This window comes from Triturus cristatus, chromosome 4_1 (genome assembly GCF_964204655.1).
Source record: "Triturus cristatus chromosome 4_1, aTriCri1.1, whole genome shotgun sequence".
Classification (NCBI taxonomy): Eukaryota; Metazoa; Chordata; class Amphibia; order Caudata; family Salamandridae; genus Triturus; species Triturus cristatus.
Window position 1 is genome coordinate 1,128,282,298 of NC_140585.1, and position 19,964 is coordinate 1,128,302,261.

The window sequence follows — 19,964 nt, forward strand, 5'->3', positions numbered from 1 at the left end:
TTATGTCCAGCTTTTAGCTGGGACTCTACTCATACGTGGGAAAAAAGAAAGTATCATTCTGGGGGAATCATGTACATAGAGCAAGTTAGTACCTGAATACTGTCAAGGATGTATAGTAAAACACACAACTTACAAAACAACTTTTCCTCAGAGGTAATTAAAGAGTCTGGCCCACCAAGTTCCACCCCCCTCTTAAAATGAATAATTCACTAATGCCTCCCTCAAAGGCTGCTTCCATCTCCCCTCTCATCCTTGTACCCATCATATATAAAACGCATAAACTGAAGACTAACACCAACTGTGTCCAATTCTACATGGAACCACCTCGCGCAACACTCAACAGGCGAGGAGCGATGGTCATGCACACCTCAAGTTGCTTGATGTGCTGCATACAGATGTGAAACAAATAACATGACATATTCCGTCTTTCATACCTACTCCTGACAAACTGTCCGCATAGACAGGAAACACCCACCATCTGGGGTTCAAGTGCTATATGCAAAACGTAGCTGGTGTGTGTGTGTGAGTGAGAGAGAGAGAGAGAGAGAGAGAGAGAGAGAGAGAGAGAGAGAGAGAGAGAGAGAGAGAGAGAGAGAGAGAGAGAGAAAGAGAGAAAGAGAGAAAGAGAGAAAGAGAGAAAGAGAGAAAGAGAGAAAGAGAGAAAGAGAGAGAGAGAGAGAGAGAGAGAGAGAGAGAGAGAGAGAGAGAGAGAGAGAGAGAGAGAGAGAGAGAGAGAGAGAGAGAGAGAGAGAGAGAGAGAGAGAGAGATTGCACAAGCCTGTGTACCTTTTGTAACGTGTATTTAGGGCATTTAGACTAGTTTTGGTTAGAAACTTTTAGAAACTCTTGTCGTGTCTTATCAGCATTATTTACTGTTGTTTACCAAGCACGTGGACTGCAGTTCTGTATCTAATCTGCAAACACGAAGCATGCTCAGTAAATCCCACTGCCCCTAATTCAAAGCGGAGCTACAAAAATAAACAGAAGGCGCTTTGCCAGCCATTAGGGCCCTGCTTACCAATAAGCATTACCATCAGTGAAAGGCATTATGGGCCGTTTGCAGAGGTTGTTAGGCCCAGTGTAAACAGTAGTATAAATAACACAGATTAGGTTTGGGAGGGCTGGCCGTTGGTGGGCTCCAGAAAGGAACTTGTCAGAGTGTTACATTCCCAACAGGGACAGGTCATTTGGAAAAACCAGTTACTTTGATTTATCTTTTACACCTGACCCACGAATTAAAGACAACATACACAAGCGAAGGAGGGAAAAGGATTCTATGGGAGGGAAGCCATTAAACATTCTACTCTGTGAAGGGAATGCCTTTTCTAGCTGTGCTGGCACAATACGGAGCAACACCCCGCAATCTGATGCAGCTCCCCTTTGACTTCTGAAACAACAAGACACACTGGCAATGGCCACAACTGTGGAGAGAGACGGCCCAGGCTGAAGCCACTTTGCAGCAGTGAAAAACAAGCGTCTGTTGTGATGGCACTTGTGAACAGTAAAAAAGGGCGCCCTACAATGAATGCTGCTGAACCTCTGCTGCATAATTTGACCCTCTCCTGTAGCATAATTCCAGTGGCCCCGATTATAACCTGCTGTCGTTCAACAGCAGGACTGTTCGCGGTCTAGTGTTTTACTGGAATTCTCCGCTGTAAAAAGACTGGCACATACTTAATCCACAGCTAGTCAACGAGGCTGCGAATGGGCCACATTAGGACCCGTTTCAAGATCAGGCTGACAGTTTTATGTCGTATTAGTAAAAGAGAAGAAATTGTGCCTGACCTTGGTACGGTCACCTCACAGCCAGTCTCGCCCATGTGCACGTGTGGTGTTTGGTGTCATGGCTGTCACTACTGCCGTGCGTGTTTGGTCCCACACTTTGCTAATGCCAGGTAGAACAGGGATCAGGGGTCTGTCTGGTTCAGCTCCTGATAGCATCCCCGTGGACTGAGGCCAGAGAGGTTGCGAGAGTTGTTGCAGGCGCTGAGGAAGCCACAACACAAGAGAGGCAAAGCCAGTCCCTGGTGGACTACTGAGTGCTACTGTTCCCCGGGCAGAGTAGCTAGCACCCGGGCATGGTGAGGGGGGGGGGGGTGTCTTGCATACCCTACAGTATGCAAGATGTTTACTACAGCAGAGCGAGTGTTGGGCTATGATCTGCTGCACCTCTGCCAGCACTGACCCCGGGAACAACTGGATAGGACAGTTTACTGCCAGCCTGCCCTGTACGTCTCCTCCTTGGAAGCCGCCAAATGACTCACCCAAGAGCAGCCGAAGGTGAGAGAATCACAAGCCCAGTGCATCTGCCAGAACGTAAGTATTGACTCTCATGAGTTAAGTGAACCGGAAGGTAAAACAGTGGGATTTGGGCTGTCAGAGGCAAAAGAGTTCAAAGCTCCATTAGGGATCTGAACTCATCTGCTGTGCAGTGTTGCCACATTTTTTAACCCTTCTTTCGAAACGTGGCGTAACGGCCAGAGCGGCCGACTTTGTACTCTCTGTACACGTCTATACCCTTATCGCTTAGCTACTTGTGTAGCAATATGCGGCCGTTCCGCATTCAGATTCATGCTTCACAGCTGCCACATTGAAATCCAGTGCCTGAATAGTGGGGCGGTGAGATGGTGACGTTACAAGAGCCTCCGTGCGGGGGGAGGGGAGGGAAGAGCGAGAGAGCTGCAGTAAGCGGGCGTGTAGTTAAAAGACACCCTGCTCCAAAATTAAAATAATGAGAACCCGCGATGGTGAAAATAAAAGCGGGCATTTAGTTAAAAGGCAGCAGCCTCCAAATTCAAATATTGAAACTTGCAATGGTAACATTAACAACTAGATTAGGGCACGTGAGCTCGCTAAAAGTAAAAAAAAAAAAAAAAGCATTGGCATTTTTTTTTTTTTGCATAATTATATAGCGCGAACTCGACCCGAAGGTATTGGAGCGCTTTACATGGCACCGTATTTACATTACACATTCAGGCACGGGAAGATTAAGTGATTTGCCCAGAATCACATGATGTGCACGCGACCTCGAGGCTCGAACCCTGGTTTCCTGCACCAGAGGCGGCAGCGCAGCCGACGGACCACATCCTCTCCCCTAGCATAGCCAATAGGTCTCGCCTTTGGGACCTTATAAGTGTTTAGCCATGCAACAGTTGCATAACTAAACACTTATAAGGTGCGGCCGCAAAAGTGAAAGTGATCGCGATTAAACATCAAAGAGGCCGTGGAGCCGCTAAAGTGAAAGTAATCGCGGTAAAAGTGGCGCACGCGCCCGCGCACATGCACTGTAGCTCTAGGCTGGCCTGGTAGCACTTTTTGGAACCCTCTCAACAAGTCTCACCAGACCAGCGCATGCGCTGGGTCAGGCGAGACCTAATGACCGTCCCTATGTAAATTTTCACTACATTGGATCCGTTATGATGGTATCTAAATAAAGTGTGTTAAAAAAAAATTCTAGAGTAAACTTAATTATTTTATTTTAATTAATGGTTCTTTTATCAAATGTATTTCAATATTGTCTAACTAATGAAATTCAGAGTGTTACAATTAGTATGTACGAAGGCTGCTCTACAACCGCTTTTCAGTTTTTAAAGGAAAGGTATTGTATGTAGAGTCGAAGATACAAATGTGGGACCCTCGTGCATCACAGGTAAAGTGTGCATAATCACTCATTAGATCTGTACATTTAGGATGTTTAAAGCAATTTGTTTTTGTAGAGCAGCAATTGCATCTGGGTGTGGAGGAGAACAGATGCTTGTAGGGTTGAGGAATAAACTGGCCTATTTCCATACTTACTTATGCGAGTGAGCTTTTATCAGCACGATAGTGATTTTTTTTTTCGTTTTTTTAAACTAGTCTATCAACCCACTGTTGGAGCGTGGCTACAACACTGCTTTAGTGTGGCCTTGTTTTACCTCTCTGTTCTTTAAAGCAGTCTCATATTTTAATTCTTCGAGGTGCGTGGTGGGACTACTGATATACACTACTATGGATTACCTCTCCGCTTTTCAAGTATGTAGCAGGCTGGACTGTATTGAACAAAACTCCCAAGGGACTCCAACTAAACTTGTATCTCAGGGGGTTGTCAGAATATTCAGGAGCAGGAAGTCCTCCACAGTAGGAGTTGTAGGATTCTATCTGCAAACAGATAAAAGAGAAAAACAGATGAACCGAATCTGTGAAGAAGACCATATGAAAGGTTTTCAAACATTATATCTGTATTCCATTATTCTACTAGTTAACAAATTTGTTTTCAACAATTAAGAAGAATGTTACTTAACTGCCTATAAGACTTTATAAGAGTTCTTTAAGCAACATTTAAGAACATCAATCCATCAAAACCCACTAAAGGAGATAGACCTTTTGCTTGCTAAGCACGGTTCAAATCACAGATCACTTTCAATGTGTCCCATCGTATAATGCTGTGCAGAGTCTGTTAACTGGACTGCACACCAGAGTGTGCCACTTCGCACTACAGTGAATCCTCAGCTATGGTCTACGAGAAAACAGGGTGTGACAATAGGGAAAATACTCAGTAGTGTTGTGTAGACCTGGAAGGGACGAGGGTGCCTTTGTATGGTGATCTTTAGTCAGTGCTGCAGTGCAAAAAGGAGGGGAGCGCCTGTTCAGTAGTGCAGTACACAGACAGGAGGAGAGAAGTTCCAATAGGGGACCAGTATTCAGCAAAGTCAAACTGCATATTGATTCATACAAAGCATAAAATGATGAATCTGGCCTATGTAGGTGATATAAAAAGCCCATATGGCCAGCTTTGACCAAGTGTGAGTTGAACATGGCCCTATGCTGTGAGGAGGAAATGGTAACATTTACATTTATAAAAGCAGCCTCTCCAGAAGACGAAATCCACTGTTAATATAGGACAGTTTGCACCAATAATACATCTGTATATGCAGATTGAACTTGTGCAGGTGCATTCTTTATCTAGTTTAGAGGAATTTGGTTAGTGGTCACTTTGAAGATAAAATAATGTGCATCCCCAAGAAATATTATAACCAGCATTAGCATTATGTAAATTAATTACAGTGACACACACAGCACAGGAACACATTCCACCATTTCGGTGGCCACTTAATTAAATAAAGCGAGACAACAGGTCAGAGGGAAATGTTTTTGTTTAAAACCAGTAACACAATCGGGGCTTAAGCTTCACCTACCTTTGCACCAACATCTCGTGCCTTATCAAAGCACTCCATTGCAAGCATATGGTCAAGTCCAGGGTCCAAGCCCATTTCACCAACAATTGTCACACCAGCATCTTCAGCACTGAAATATTGCAAATAGTATAGGTGAAACAGCTGGTATGCTTTGTCGTATCAAACATGAGCAATAGAGAGAACACATTTTCTAAGAAATGAAAGTGTATCTCAGAGTATCAAGAAGCCTTTTCACGTGCTTTTCTTACCCCTTACATTTGGAGGTAGGCTAGTTTTGCAGCATATACAAAACACTTATTTTCACAAGCTGTCAATCAAGAGCCACAACTCCCAGGAAATCAGCATCCTACACAAGGTCGGACTTGCCTGTTGGCCAATCAGGCAGTGCCTGAAGGGCTGATCTGACAGGTCAGTGCGTGGGCCGTGTTATTGGCTGTTTGTGCACCTGTTTTATGTTTGGCTGGGCAGTCTGTTCTGCTGATTTTCCCGATATTAAAACAAACTTTGCCTGCAGCAAGCTCAAATCCATGAAGTCTTCCATACCTCACAAAACACTTATTCAACATATCTTAACTAGTTCAAAACTGCCCCAATTTGCATACATAGGCCACTTTTTTAGCTTTCTAATTCACTAACGTGGGCCACTTTTATTTTGGTGCCAGGCCTATTTTCTGCCCCAGTCACGTCCGGTCCCTACGAAGGCCAGTATTCTAAGGAGCCCAAGCTAACAATCTTCTAAGTGGCAACCAAATTCTCCCTTTAAGGACCAATTGAGTCATTCCAGACACTAATAGCTAACAGGAACTGTGTCAAGTCTTATCTGGGTATAAGCATTCAAAGCATTATTTTTTTTTTAATCCAAGATGGCCGCTGTACATGCACGATAAAGAGGGAGGAGGCCGGCATCTCGAGCTGTCCAGATTACCATGGTAAACTTCCAAAAAGTAGGGCATATTACGAAATGCATGCTCAAGTGACATAGCGAGCACAGAGTCTCTTTAAATGAATGAACGTACAGGAGTCAATGTAAGGAGGTCTGGGCTAGTGAACATGAGGTAAGGACCTCAACGTGAGATAGACCTCACCAGACCAGCTGGGCCTCCACTCCTGAGATTAATTCCCATCTTGGCGGCTGCAATCTATTCGCATTTGGGCCAGCTGCACCTCCATAGAGGCAGGCACTCACTGGTGAGGGATGGGCGCTGCACAATTCGCAACTAAGTGTCCCTGAGATGGAGGGAATTGTTCTTGGACATCCCTCTCGATACCCTTGCATTTGTTGAGGAAGAGTTAGATCGGGAAGCAGAGCAGAACAACGTGTTTGCATTTTAGATCATCCTTTACATACCTAAAGCTGCATCAACCCACTTTTATTGTATCTCCCACCACATTAGCTCTGCTCTGGGCAACTAGCACTGGTGATCTCTGGGTGGTAGCAGTGCGGCACTAGGTGCCTCCGGCAACTGCTGTGTGACTTTCCAGGTCCCATTACATGCATTTGCAAGTGTAGGGTTTGGTGTTTGGAATAAAGAATTCAATATCTCTCTTAATTAAGATTAGTGCACAAAACTACAATTATCTGTTGTACCCTACAATGGAAGGGCCTACACTACAAGGGAGGGGCCAAGATGTTTATACAATTTAATACACGATTTGTTCTGTCTTTTCTCTTTTACCAAACGCAACACTGATAGGAATCGTATCATTACCTATCCCAACTGTATTGGAAGGTATCTGGTATCTCCCATTCTCATCTGTCACATGTAAGATACACCCCGCGAATATCTATCTGCCTAGCATATTGCTGGGATCAAGGTTCAGACGATAGCTTTTTAAGTCTTTAGCAGGCATTTATGTAAGGTTGAAATGCTTTCTGACCAACCCGATTTTCCTTTGTGCGCCCAAAGTAAAACTACAGCCGGGTCCGCCATGAGGTAATCTTAATTAACTATTCTTTTGATCCCTTCACTCTCTCTTAGTATCAGGGTTTAAGACAGTGCATTCATTAATTACCAGTCACCCTGATTGGGACCTTCCCATTTTACACCAGCCGCTCCAGCCCTCCACCTTGTTAAAAAGTCCCTCAATATTGAGGCTAGCATGTCTGTGTCACACAAAACTACACACATGTGAGGAACGGGCCCAGTGATGAAGCATGACACCCAATGGTGGGTAAGAACCTAACGCCCTTCTAAATAAGAATAATTTCTCGACTCCTCAACAGAAACTTGATTTTCGACATTTGCCATCGGCTTCAGGTCTCTATTCATGCCATCCTAGAATAATGTAACTATTTTTAAGTACAACAGTGGATTACCCGGTTAATATACTGATGTTGTATTATTTTTCTTTATAGCTTTTGAGACGTATGTAACTTCATTCTTCCCTTTGCTGTACACAGTGCTTGAGGGAGCACAAGGACCTCAGACAGAAATCCATCAATGGATTTCATTGAAGGGTGAGGCTATAGACTTTACAGGGGCATGTGGCATGCTGGTCCTAGCCTCTTTGCGACACAAACCTTCACAGGTGTAGCAAAGCAGGGTGGGTGAACACGCACACTATTACACACTGCAATGTATGTACTGGCTTATTAGAAATTTGGTTAGTGGTTGGCAGGGGTCCGAGGCCTAGTCAAGTAGCAACCACAATCCTAGTAAGAGCATGGCACAAGCAAATCCCATTTTAACCTGTGCTTGCCCCTGGTAGCTTGGCACAGAGCAGTCAGGCTTAACCTAAAGGCTATATGTACAGTATTTGTGCAACACTTCAAACATTAAAACAGTTAAAATACCACACAAAAAGGTCCCACTCAAGGCTACAAAAATAGAGTTTAATTTAAGAAATGAAAAAATCAAACATCCAATCAGTAGAACTGGAGTTATGAATTTAAAAAGAAGAAACTGCACAATAGTGCCTAAAAGCAGAAAGCGCCGATCTGGGCTATCTGGTCGTGCTGGGCCGGGTCAAAGTCAAAAGTTCAAACCAAACCAGATTAATCCCGGTTAAAGTTTACCTTCTCAAGTTTTGTGCCAAGAGTCCTGTTTGCTTTAGAGAGCGTCGCATGGAGAGCGTTGCAGGTGGTGCTCAATGTGGCGTGATGGGCAGACTGGGTGTCACGGGCGGACCGGCTGGTGCTTCGTATAGGCAGACCTCCGCAGGCAATCGATACTTGCTGTGTGAAGAGATGGGCTATTCGCGCTGAATTTCAATGCAAGCTGCACGATTCCGGTGTGAATGGGCCTATTTGCAAAGAGCCCAAAAGCTTGATTTCAGGAGCTCCTGGGCCACACCAAGGGTTCAGGACCTGAGAGGCACCACTTGGAGGCTAGAAGCCCGCCGCAGCTGGGTCCGGAGTTGGTTGGGGAGTCTTATGTCCCTGAGGCTCAGATAAGGAAGCCTAACACTGTTGAGTCACTCTAGGGTCCTGGGTTCAAGATTAAGTTACAGGTCCAGTTCTTCTTACATAGATAAGGGGGCAACACAGCAGGGCAGCAGTTCCTTTAGAGTAGCAGTCATGCAGGGTGGCATTTCTTGTAGCAGCACAGCAGTCCTCCTTCCTGACAGAGTATCCACAGGTCCAGAAGTGCACTGAAGAGTTGGTGTCTGAGGTCCTTTTATAAACAGTTATGCATTTGAAGTGGGGAGACGTTTATAGAGGCATGCTTTTGAAGTGCACAGATGCCCTGCCTTCCCTGCCCTGGCTTCAGACTAACTACCGGGGGTATGCAGCCATCTGTGTTGAGACAGACACAGCCTATTCAAGTGTAATTTGGGCTGTGCCCTGCTCCTCCCTCAAATCCTGCCAGTGATGGCCCATAGTCACACCTAATCTCCCACTGAGTGTTGCTGTCTAGGAGGAATACACAAAGCCCAACTGTCACCCACACCCAATCATGTGACCCAGAGACAGGCATCAAATGGCTAAGGCAAGAAAATGCCAACTGTCTAAAAGTCCTCAAACTATATAGCGTTAAGCCCATAATCAGTAAGGCTAGGCCATCTATAATCTCAAACCATAACACAAATGCCAATACTGATGTCCATTCAACCCTCCATTCAAAACCGAAGATCACACACCTTAATTGTCATGACCATATGATTGTTTATTCATTATTTTCTTGTGTTCTTTTTTCCTTTTTCATAAAGTTTTCTTGAAAAATACATTATTCATCAATTTGACAATTCATTTTGTTAATAACATTACAATACACAGGGACAGTACAATTTACAATATATACAACAATGAACAAATCACACAGACTATACATAAAACAAATATAACATTACACCAACTTGGTACAAAACAATTTCTTGCTCAGGTTCTGTACAAACAAAGGCTTCTTTTTGAAACAAAAATAGCCATTGATATATGCATTCAAAAGCAAAGCCTAAATAGTTTCTAGAAGGGCAGCAACCAACAGTGACCCTACTGAGCTCATAAAAAGCAGTCAAAAATTCTCAGGTGTAAGCAAATTAAAATAAAGGTAAACGGCAGCTTAGCTGAAACATTTGCTTTTTTATCTAGCAAATTCATCTGATTTGGGGTGTCAAAAACGGCAATTTTTCTTCTCTGTTTCAACAGCAACAATGAACATCATGCAGCCAATTCCCCTACAACATGTTTTGCCACAATGACAATCTTAAATAAATTAGTGAATACAAGATAGCAGTAACTGAAATACAGGGTTGTTTGAAACCAATCAATCATGTCTATCAAAAAAAGTTAATTTGAAAATGTATCTGCAAATTTAACCATCAAACCAGCTATAAATGTAACCCTTAAAACCAGTAACGACAGAAATATATCCAAACCACAAAAAACTCCCTTTTGAGTAAAGGTCTAGTTCATAGCATGTTTGGGTAAATTTGGTTCATAAGTTTCTGAAAAGCACAACTTTCTACGGGACTTAAAATGGAAAAGGCTTTTTTTTTTATAGCCTTACAGTCCCGTTTAGGTTTCCCATATTCCATGGGCAGAACATTTAAGACATACAAGTGATATTTAGGGATAATTAGCCATACCTCTTATGTAAATCTTTCATGGCAGGTGTAAGATAACTGGCTGTGACTAGGTTCACTTTGTTGTTGATGCATTTTTTGGCAACAAGAGGATGGGCTGCATAAGGCAGCAAGCTGAAAGAGAAAACAGTAAACTGTTAGAACATTATAATGGAGAAGGGAATATAAATGAAGTGTTTAAAGAACCTTTAAAGCTTGGATCACAGATTTGTTGGGATAGTTTTTAAAGCAGTTCAGCAATGCTCAGACAATTTACATGCTTGAGAGAAAGACTTCATTCATTCCAAATCAATGTGTTAGTTCAGAATAAACACATTAAAAATTCATAGCCACTAGCTAGATAACACAAGTGAAGCTAGAATTCCAGGAATTCAACTATCACAGAAGGCTCCAGGACCTTTTCATGGCACTAAATTTACAAAAATGATACGGACAAACATCATTTAGAGTAAAGTACCACAGCCACTGGACACCTCACTCACTTTAGAAAATACCATAGGTTTCATATCAGAGCACAAAGACTAACTACCCAATTTCCCCAAATTATCTGTATTTTCTTCTGAATAGCAGATAATTAATAACATAACATCAGTCTAGCAGTGACGAACTTAGTCAGCACCATTACCATTTTTGATACCACCATTCTTATTATTAGTTACAGCATGCCAGGGATGTGGCAAATATCCATGGCTACCCTATCAGGTTGAGTCTGGTGAAAGATACGTTTAGGTCAATTAAGGATCAGAACTTATGGAGAGTGACCGCAAAAATATTGCAGAGACATTCTCAGCCTATATTCTCAGCCCGTTTAAACAAATAGAAAACAGGTGCTTTAGTTTACTGGATGTTTACATTTCTTAAGAATGGAATGCACACATTTAGGACAGAGATTGCTGGGGTGCAGTCACCAGTAATTAGGGGAACTTAAATCTTATCAGATATTTTCATGGTGAATGGTTTGGTGCATCAATCAAATATCTATCCATGCATGATGGCAACTTAACTGGTAGTCAGCTGGGTTTTGTTTATTAAAAATGCTTTGAATTTCTTAACAGGCTTAAACTATCACTTTGTAATTATTATTGATACTATTGGGCACCAGATACAGTTTCAGTGACCTTAAACACCCTTGTTTCGTGATGTAAAACACTGCCGTTGTGTCGTCTTGGAGCCCTTGCAGTGCTGCTTCATGCAAGGCTGGTAGACCACATTCATTCTTAGTTTTTTCTAACTCATGGTCCAGGCCGAACTAAAAGTTACATGTGGGTTTTCAGCCATATTTTTCTTTCATCTACTTCCAAATAATTTAGTCCACACTATGACCTTAAAGTGAATATGTTAAGAGACATTTTGTGAGTTTTACTCCATTTATCTCTTTCCAACTTTGTCTTTGCTGACACATTTACTAAATGTTCATTTACATCTTTGTCTGGATTGTAAATATGTTTACTTAATTTTAATTGTGCTTATGATTTCAGCACTTCCACTCCAGTACCTTTAACACTGCTAAGCCTTGGGTACCAGGAGGTACTACTGTTGGTTATCACATGCCTTCAGAATTGTCGCCGTCTGTGAACCTCTAAGTGTAGCAGTTGTGGGAGCTCAAATAAAGTAAGCTATACGTCTAGCAATTTTCACCAGATTACGCACAAATGATTACAGAAAGCCATTGTTTTACTGATTTATTCAGTTTTGAACATTATCCTCTTTCAGTGCACAGATACCAATGCCAACAGATGAATCCAGCTGTATAGCATTTGCAAATAGCCATGCTCATTATTGTGACCTCAAGCAGTTCTCGCTCACCAAGTCTCTTCTGCAGCAAACGCATAAGTTCAAGATGGTTACAAATTAAAAAAGATTGCCACCCCAACATCCACCCTCCTCCCCCACTGCCTCCCTTAACATTTTTTGGTGCCCTTGGGTTCACATCTCTTAAATGTCAGTTCATGCCCTCCACTGTAACGAAAGTGCATCTGATGGCCAAAACAGCCATGATCACACAAGGGCATCCGTGAATAAGGTCATCGAGTGTATCCAGGGGCCCACAATTGGTTGTTTATGCAGCCCCCGCCGACCCTCGTCATGCAATGCCACACCCTCCACTTTAGCCCACTTCCTTACTTCCAAGCTCAATCCATACTGGGACGGTCCTGTAAGAGATCTCTGGTGCATCTCTATGGCGCACCAATAAATTGCATGACTGGATACAGAAATCTAGATCTCGCCCTCTGCGCCCCAGGATGAGCAAATCACCGCAACAGGCATGTCTCCACAGTACATAAGTCCGTCTTGCCCCTGTCCTCTAGGTCATCAGTGTCCACTTGCCATAAGGCTGTTACTGTCAGGCAGGTCTATGTCATATGGGTAAAATCTGCACCTATCTGTGCACATTTAGGGCACCGCGCTTATTATCACACCCAGCCATGATGTTCAGCCTATGTGTCATGAGGTAGGTGGTGTGCAGGAAGTTTAACTGTGATTTGAACCTGGCTTTCCCAAATACCTGATGCAGTTGTTCCAGCACAACAGTTCATGCCTTATCCCTTAACTCCTTCCCCACCTCACCGTCCCACTAGGTCCTCAACTTCATAAATGTGTTCATAATCACGGATTGGAGGGATCTATAGAGCCATGATATCAATTTATGACCACCCCAAAGGTGAGCAAGACCTGCACTGTCTCATCCACTGGCAGTTCAGTGTGGGAGTCTCCTTATAGGTTCCCAGAGACTGATGCAGGGTGGCGTACAGCAAGAACTGGGATTCTGGTAGTTCGTAATAGCCAAACATGTTGTTGAATTCATGGAGCTGCCCATCCTCATAGCAGTTACATAAAGTGTGAATTACTGCTTCCATCCATGCCTACATTCGCCTAGCCATAAGGTACCTATCCATAGCTCTGGGGATGCAGACCAGTGGGAGCGTGGGTGTATACAGTGGATGACCCGGTACGCTCTGGACTACTCTTTTACAACGCAGACGACACCCAACTCATCATCTCACAACGACGACCCCACCACCAAAGAACTAACTTCCATAGATGCCTGACAAACTTTGCAGACTAGATGAAGAACAATTGCCTGCGGCTGAACACAGAGAAGACAGAAGTACTAATCTTTGGCAACAGCAGCAACACATGGTACTACTCCTGGTGGCCAGCACACACTCCCTCCAACCATGCCAGAAACCTCGGAATCATCGTTGACAACAAGCTCACCATGAAATCTCAATGCCATCTCCTTAGCCTGCTCCCTCAGTCTGTGCATGCTACGTAAGACCTTCAAGTGGCTACTCCTACACACAAGACACACAGTGAAACAAGCCCTCATTACCAGCTGACTGAATGTTGGCAATGCCCTCTACGTAGGAATCACCACACACTTTCTAGGGACTTCAGACTATACAGAATGCTGCAGCATGACTTATCCTCGGCCTCCCCTGACAAACCCAAATCACATCATACCTCACCTCAGGAAACTCCACTGGCTCCCCATAAAGAAGAGATGCCAATTTAAGCTGCTGACCCACGCACACAAGGCTCTACACAATCAAGGTTCTGCCTACATTAACCACCTCCTGAACTTCCACCAGCCATCGAGAAGACTATGCTCTGCCTCCCTTTCACTTGTCCACACTCCCTGCATCTACCAAAGCACAAGTGGAGGATGCTCCTTTTCCCACATTGCATAAAGATCGCCCACGCACCTCCGGACCATCACCTCACTTCCAAAATTATGAATGACCCTCAAGACCTGGCTGTTTGAATAAGCATCCGGGCCTCAAGCACCTGGATAACCTATTGGGTGATTAGCTGCACTTTATAAATCTTGATTGATTACTTGATTGAACATTGCAATGCTCTTGTTATGATGGAAATCGGACAGCCACCAATGCAAATAGCATTGGTGACAAAGTACAGCCCTGGCACATTCGCCTGAGGACCGCAAATGATTTTGATATAAAGTAGCCCGTCCAGACCCTTGTCGAAGCTCTTTCTGATGTGCAAAAGTTGGCAACAAATTATTTGTGCGAATCAGAAATTTGAACCCCTTCGCTGCAGGGATAATTCCCCCACGGTGCGGGGGGGGGGGCGGTGTTCGTGATGAGCCCAACTCGTCATGAGTCACAGTGGAGCTGTGCTCATGACGAGCTGGGCTCATCACGACTCCGCCCACTGAATAATTCACCCGCACAGGCGGGGAATCAATCGCACGTGGGCGGACCGCGACAGATCCACTGTGACTCATGACGAGCTGGGTTCGTCATAAGCACGGAAGAGGTTAATAGTCCAGAAGTGTGACTAATAATGCAGTATAGTTATACCACATTTTCATGTGCAACATCATTTAAAAAATGTTGTGCCAGCTTAACAATGGGAGAGTTTGTTTACCGTGATGTAGACCATTCCAGGGTTACATCCACTTTGCAGCTGCAGTCCCCTCCCAGCATCCGAGGCATATGCTCTCCTCCAGAGAGTATAGGAGCCAGGGATGTCAGGAAATGTTTCTGTACCATGTTGAGGGCATACAAGCTGCAGAGCATCACCGGGGTCCTGCCCTACTTTCCAACGAGGAATGCATATCGGTTCTCCCCCTGGATGGGACCCCCGGTCTTACAACAAAAAATTAATCTTGAAGAGTTCAATGTTGCTTCTTACCTGATAACAAGGTCATGTTTCTTCACCAGTGAAGACAGCTTATCCTCCAGTTTAATAACATCCATTGCAATAGGAATAGTGTTGTGGTATTTCTTTGCCAGCTGCTCAACCTGATCCTTCATCACGGACACTGATGTTAAAAGAAATAACAAGACATTGTCTTTCTAATATATTCTGAATTTAAAAATGTATCATAATTTTCACCATTGGCATATGCCTGCTCGTCGAAGCCTTCAATAACTATAACATATCTATAGCCATCTTGACCCGAAACAAGGACTCCTGATTGTTCCACTATATTAGCTCATGGCATCAAGACAATGTGCAAACACATAAGGAGTTCACAGAGTCACTTTTATGTTGTGCTTCTCTGTGCTCCACAACAAACAATAAGCAGTGTAAATATCTGACACCACCTCTCAGGGATTTGTTTATATCTTCAACTGGTTACCTTTGATAAAAAAGGACAAGATAATAGCATTTATTTCCGCTAAAAACAATCAATGTTTTCTTTTCCATGATTGTAGTTTAGCTTTCCCAAGCACTGAACAACTGTGTTCGCAAAGAGGTTTTTTTTTACAGTCTCTCACAATATCCACCACATGAAATTTGTTTTTATGCATGGATAATATTGGGCAGCTCCTTTGATGCTATGGTTGTAATTAGTATAGTTTGTAGATTACCATAGATTATTTTTAGGCATGAGATTTTCTAAACTGGGTCTACAGGGTGGGGGGGGGGGGGCTAGGCCTGCAGGTCAATAGAGTAGCAGTATCTTCCACGCTTGCTGCTCTTATCCCTGCTTTAAGGTAAAATTTGTAGCATAGTCCCTGGCACTCGGGGCACACACAGGCCTAGAGCTGAAATTTAGAGCAGAGCTCTCTGGTTACAACATACTGTACTAACAGTGAGAGCGGTGCCAGGGCATCAAGCAGTGGCATAAAGCAGCAGAGATAGTCGCGCATGCGACACAGGGGGCACTCTCAAGACTGGACATGGTCGTTTGAGGTGGATGCCCGTTCTGCGCGAGAAACAGTAACAAAAAGAAAGAAGGCAACTACGATAAGGGGCAGATCACAGCAAACAGCAAATTCAGCAGATGATGGCTCCCCTGAGACCTTCAGCATTTCATTTATGATGTTGGGACTTTATGAACAAGAGCCATGGATCTTTCAATTTAGGCAAGCTGATGTTTTTATACTGAAATGGTTCAAAGTGAGTCTTTCATGGTACAAAAAACAGCATGTCCTTAGTCAGAGAGGCTCTATGCGTCTTGGGATTGTTGGAGAGTATTGCACCACCCCATTAAGATCCTCATTGCCGGTGTCAGAACCAGAACTAGGAACACAAAACATGGGCCTGGGACCAGGCATAAACCAAGATGGACGCTCTTCTTTTGGCTGAAAACATTTCAGAATACCAACTCCCACAAATAAGTACTTACCTGCAAACCGTTAACTTCATTTCCTTCCATAGGATTGCATTGACTGCTTTTCCTTGAAAATTCTTTTAAGTGTGGAGTTGGTTTGTATAAAACATTGAAAAACTGCAAATGTGCTACAAGTGAATTACTTACCTTTTGTCTGGGAAATGTCTCAGTGGGATATCTAGGCATATCACACTGATTAGCAAAAGTAACTTAAAAAGTAACTTAAAAAGTAACATGTACAGTAACTAAAAAGTAGTTTCAAACTGTTGACTTACCTGTAAATCAAACAATTGCATTTGAACCTGCATTCAACTGTAAATCACTGCTTAAGATTTTGAAAAGTATTACTTCACTTACCTGCACCATGCTTGGCTTGGTTTTAGAAATAAAATAACTAAATAATATTTTTGATACAAATAGGTCTGAGTTCAGTCTTGGAGTGTGTGACATCATTTCTTGCCTGAGTGTGTACAACAAATGCTTACAATACCCTCTGATAAAGCCTTACTGCTCGGCCACACAACCACAAACAGAGAGTAAGGTCTATATACGTTTACCTCTGCCTACCTTTGGGATTCCACTGAACTCTGTGCACACTATATCTCATTTTGGAAAAGTATATACAGAGCCAGCTTCGTACACTAGCTGTTTTTTTTCCATCTTAGGTAACTGAAGCAAACATTGAAAGACTGAAGCACTCAGCAGTGGATATTACAGAACTAGGGTCAACACAATTAGAACTTGCAGAACTGAAACATTTATACTGGAGCGGTAGAGGTGTACCTTAAACTTGTATTGTGCACGAAAATGTACTGGCAAAGGCCACCCCAGCTTAAGCACAGAACTGGCCAGAAGAGAGGCGGCACAATGAGAGACAGTTCTCTCACTGCTCTCAGACTCATTATGTAGCAGTGGAACAGGAAACACCTGACCAGAAGAGGCTGGCTGAGCTGCAACGATTATAGTTTTGTCAGAATCCAATATAAGTGTATGCTGGATTTTATGAAGGAACAGTGAGCAAACAATACCTCCTAGGTTAGAGAACCAACAAATGCTAGCAACAATCATCCTGTGATTCCAAAAGAAGGCCACCATTGAATCTATGGACACCAGCACCTCTGATAAAAATCTATCCAAAGACCCAAAGGAAAGTAAAAGTATAATATTTGGTGCCATTGAGCACAACTGTACTCTGTATAGTCAAACGAATGCTCTGAACTTTAATAAAGAGAATTTTGTGCAGAAAAGTTGTGGTTTAAAGCTCTAGTGGTGAGGTGAGGGACTAAAGTACATAGTTCTTTCTGGAACAGGATTGCACCTTGAATGGTCTGTAATATACTACCTCCTCCAATTAGTCTGGCTTTCCACCGAAAAGTATAAAAATAACAATCAAATAGAAGGAAGAATAAAAAATGGATTTCAAGTATCAGTAGGAAAGCAACTTCTCTACAGCACCACAAATTGCACACATCCTCAAGAGAAATAGAAGAGCATATTTTTTCTGATACAAAAGTTTCATGCAGCAAGACAGTCGGAACTGTGCTAGGCGCATGTTGAGAATAAGTAGCAAAGACACAAAGCTTAGCTTGAAACAAACTGAATACAGAATTGACGAGCCCTGATGAAGGAAGTCCACACTTGACTGCTACTGAATGATAAATTGATCAATAACACAAAGCCCATAAAATGAGATTACAATTTAGAGGTCGGGGAGAGAAATCCAGCTGAAAATCTGAGCAACTAAACAATGGCAATCAGCAGCTGAAGTCCTATCATTCTCAGAGCCTACAAGCTCATCATGACATGAAGCTCAGACAATCCTTCTAAAAAAAAAAGATACCACCATATTCGTAGGGGAAACAAGGTCAGGTAGAAATCTCGATGCTGTGGCAGACAAACACTGTGAAACTCTTGTGCCTGTATGAATATGAATAATATGGAGTGCAATAGTCTATGTATATATAGGAAGCTGTGATAAGACATAGGATCACATTTTATTACAATGATCAATAAGGCCCGACTTATCCAGGAGAGGATCTATCGCTAAATTCTAATTGTCCCCCCATTGCCACACAGCTTTGACCAAATTCGAATAGTAGCGGGGGTAAGAATTAAAGATGTGCAATTTTTTGTCATAGACGCTCCCCACTACTCATGCAGTGTCACGTGTTGTTAACTTGGCAAATGGTTTCCTTCTATCAGGGTCTCTCCAAGTTTGTTACATCGAATTGGGGAAAGAATGCCTAATGTGGAGGGCCATATACACTACTTAGAGTAATTGGTGGAGCCATCATTCATCCTGAGGTAGGCCATACACGGTTGCTACTGACAACAGTCTCCACCCAATCCGACTTCTGTTTTGCTGACTGTAACTCAGCAATGTGTGTTTCTTGGATAACGGCTATGTATGAATACTTGGAGCACAAATAGTTTAATACTTTTAATAATGACTAGTTTGTGTGGTTTATAATGCATTGCCATGTAGAGTAAAGGTGTTTAGAAAATGGGCTGGCCACTGTAGAGAAAAGTTTATTCGAGCAATGAAGTAAGTGTGTAGTAAGAGCGGCACCAATGCAAGTTGAGGGAACAGAACAGTATCAAAAGGGTTAAGAGGGAGAGTACTAAAGCTTGAATGTGTTAAGCAAAGTGGTTGTGCAGATAAGTTCTGTTGTGCCTAGAGCGGACCACAAAGTAGATGCAATATAAAGGGGGGCCTTAAATGAGAAAAGTCCCCCTAGCAATCCTTCGGCCTGTGGCTTTCCCAGGCACCAAGCCAAATATTCTAAGTGCACTGCTAATAATTGCATATAAGGGAACCCCTGAAGAGGTGAGATAATATGTACATAGATATGACACTCCAAAACAAACCAAAATTGCCCCCGCAAAAGAACATGGAACAGAACAAAACAAAAATTGTAATTTGCCTCAGGAATCTTCAAGAAACAAAATCCCCAGAGGTGTTCTACTACTACGAGAATAGGATATAACATCTATAAGGAGAGCTGGACCTCTGCTGGCCAGTTCCAAGTAAAACTTGCAAGCATTTTGGTTTTTTCGCCAAGTGATTCAGGATCACAGATACAGGACCTAGACAGTCCTGTTCTAGGCAGGTCTGATTTTAACATTTGTGCTATTGGCCAGCAGCGGTTATGGCCTAATCCTTCAATGGCGACCTAGATTTATCCCTGTAGTTAATCAAGGATTTCCCAATGAAGTGCAGAGCCTTCTAGTCTAAGCAACATCACCCTGGAAGACAGGAGCTTTGGAAAATCTCGGATTTCATGGGAGTATGATGGCCGAGTGCCAGATATTCTGGGCAGCTGCTGAGGGTTGAATGAGACGTCTATGGTGGTATATGCGAGCGAGTCCAAGATGTCCTCCAGAGAGTCCAGTTAACAATAGTCTGTAATCCTACCTTGCACTGTAATGATCACAGAAGCAGTTCTGAGAGGCCATGCTTTATATCCCACTGCTGCAAGTGTAGCTCACGTTCAAGGAATTTCTTCCACTTCAAGTTCATCTCATGAGAGAAATTTGCAGTCAAGAATACAGACATTCCGCGTAGTTTAAATGTGATTTTTCTGGCTACCTGAAGCATCATCCCGGTGAGTGGATGGTGCAGAAAACACTTTTTCAGTTGTGGTAATTTCTTTGAGTTGGCCTTCCCTGGCTGTATCTTG

At 43.1% G+C, this 19,964-nt stretch overlaps 1 protein-coding gene across 1 annotated transcript in view; it reads right to left on the minus strand.

Moving 5' to 3' along the window:
- The window catches only part of AASS (aminoadipate-semialdehyde synthase), a 417,355-nt gene that overhangs the window by 75,170 nt on the left and 322,221 nt on the right, over window positions 1-19,964 (minus strand). The window contains exons 15-18 of the mRNA XM_085654183.1: window positions 14,856-14,985; window positions 10,200-10,310; window positions 5,175-5,283; window positions 3,997-4,137 (exon numbers count right to left, since the gene is read on the minus strand). Coding sequence (XP_085510309.1) covers window positions 3,997-4,137; window positions 5,175-5,283; window positions 10,200-10,310; window positions 14,856-14,985 — 491 coding nt within the window. The remainder of the gene's footprint in view (window positions 1-3,996; window positions 4,138-5,174; window positions 5,284-10,199; window positions 10,311-14,855; window positions 14,986-19,964) is intronic.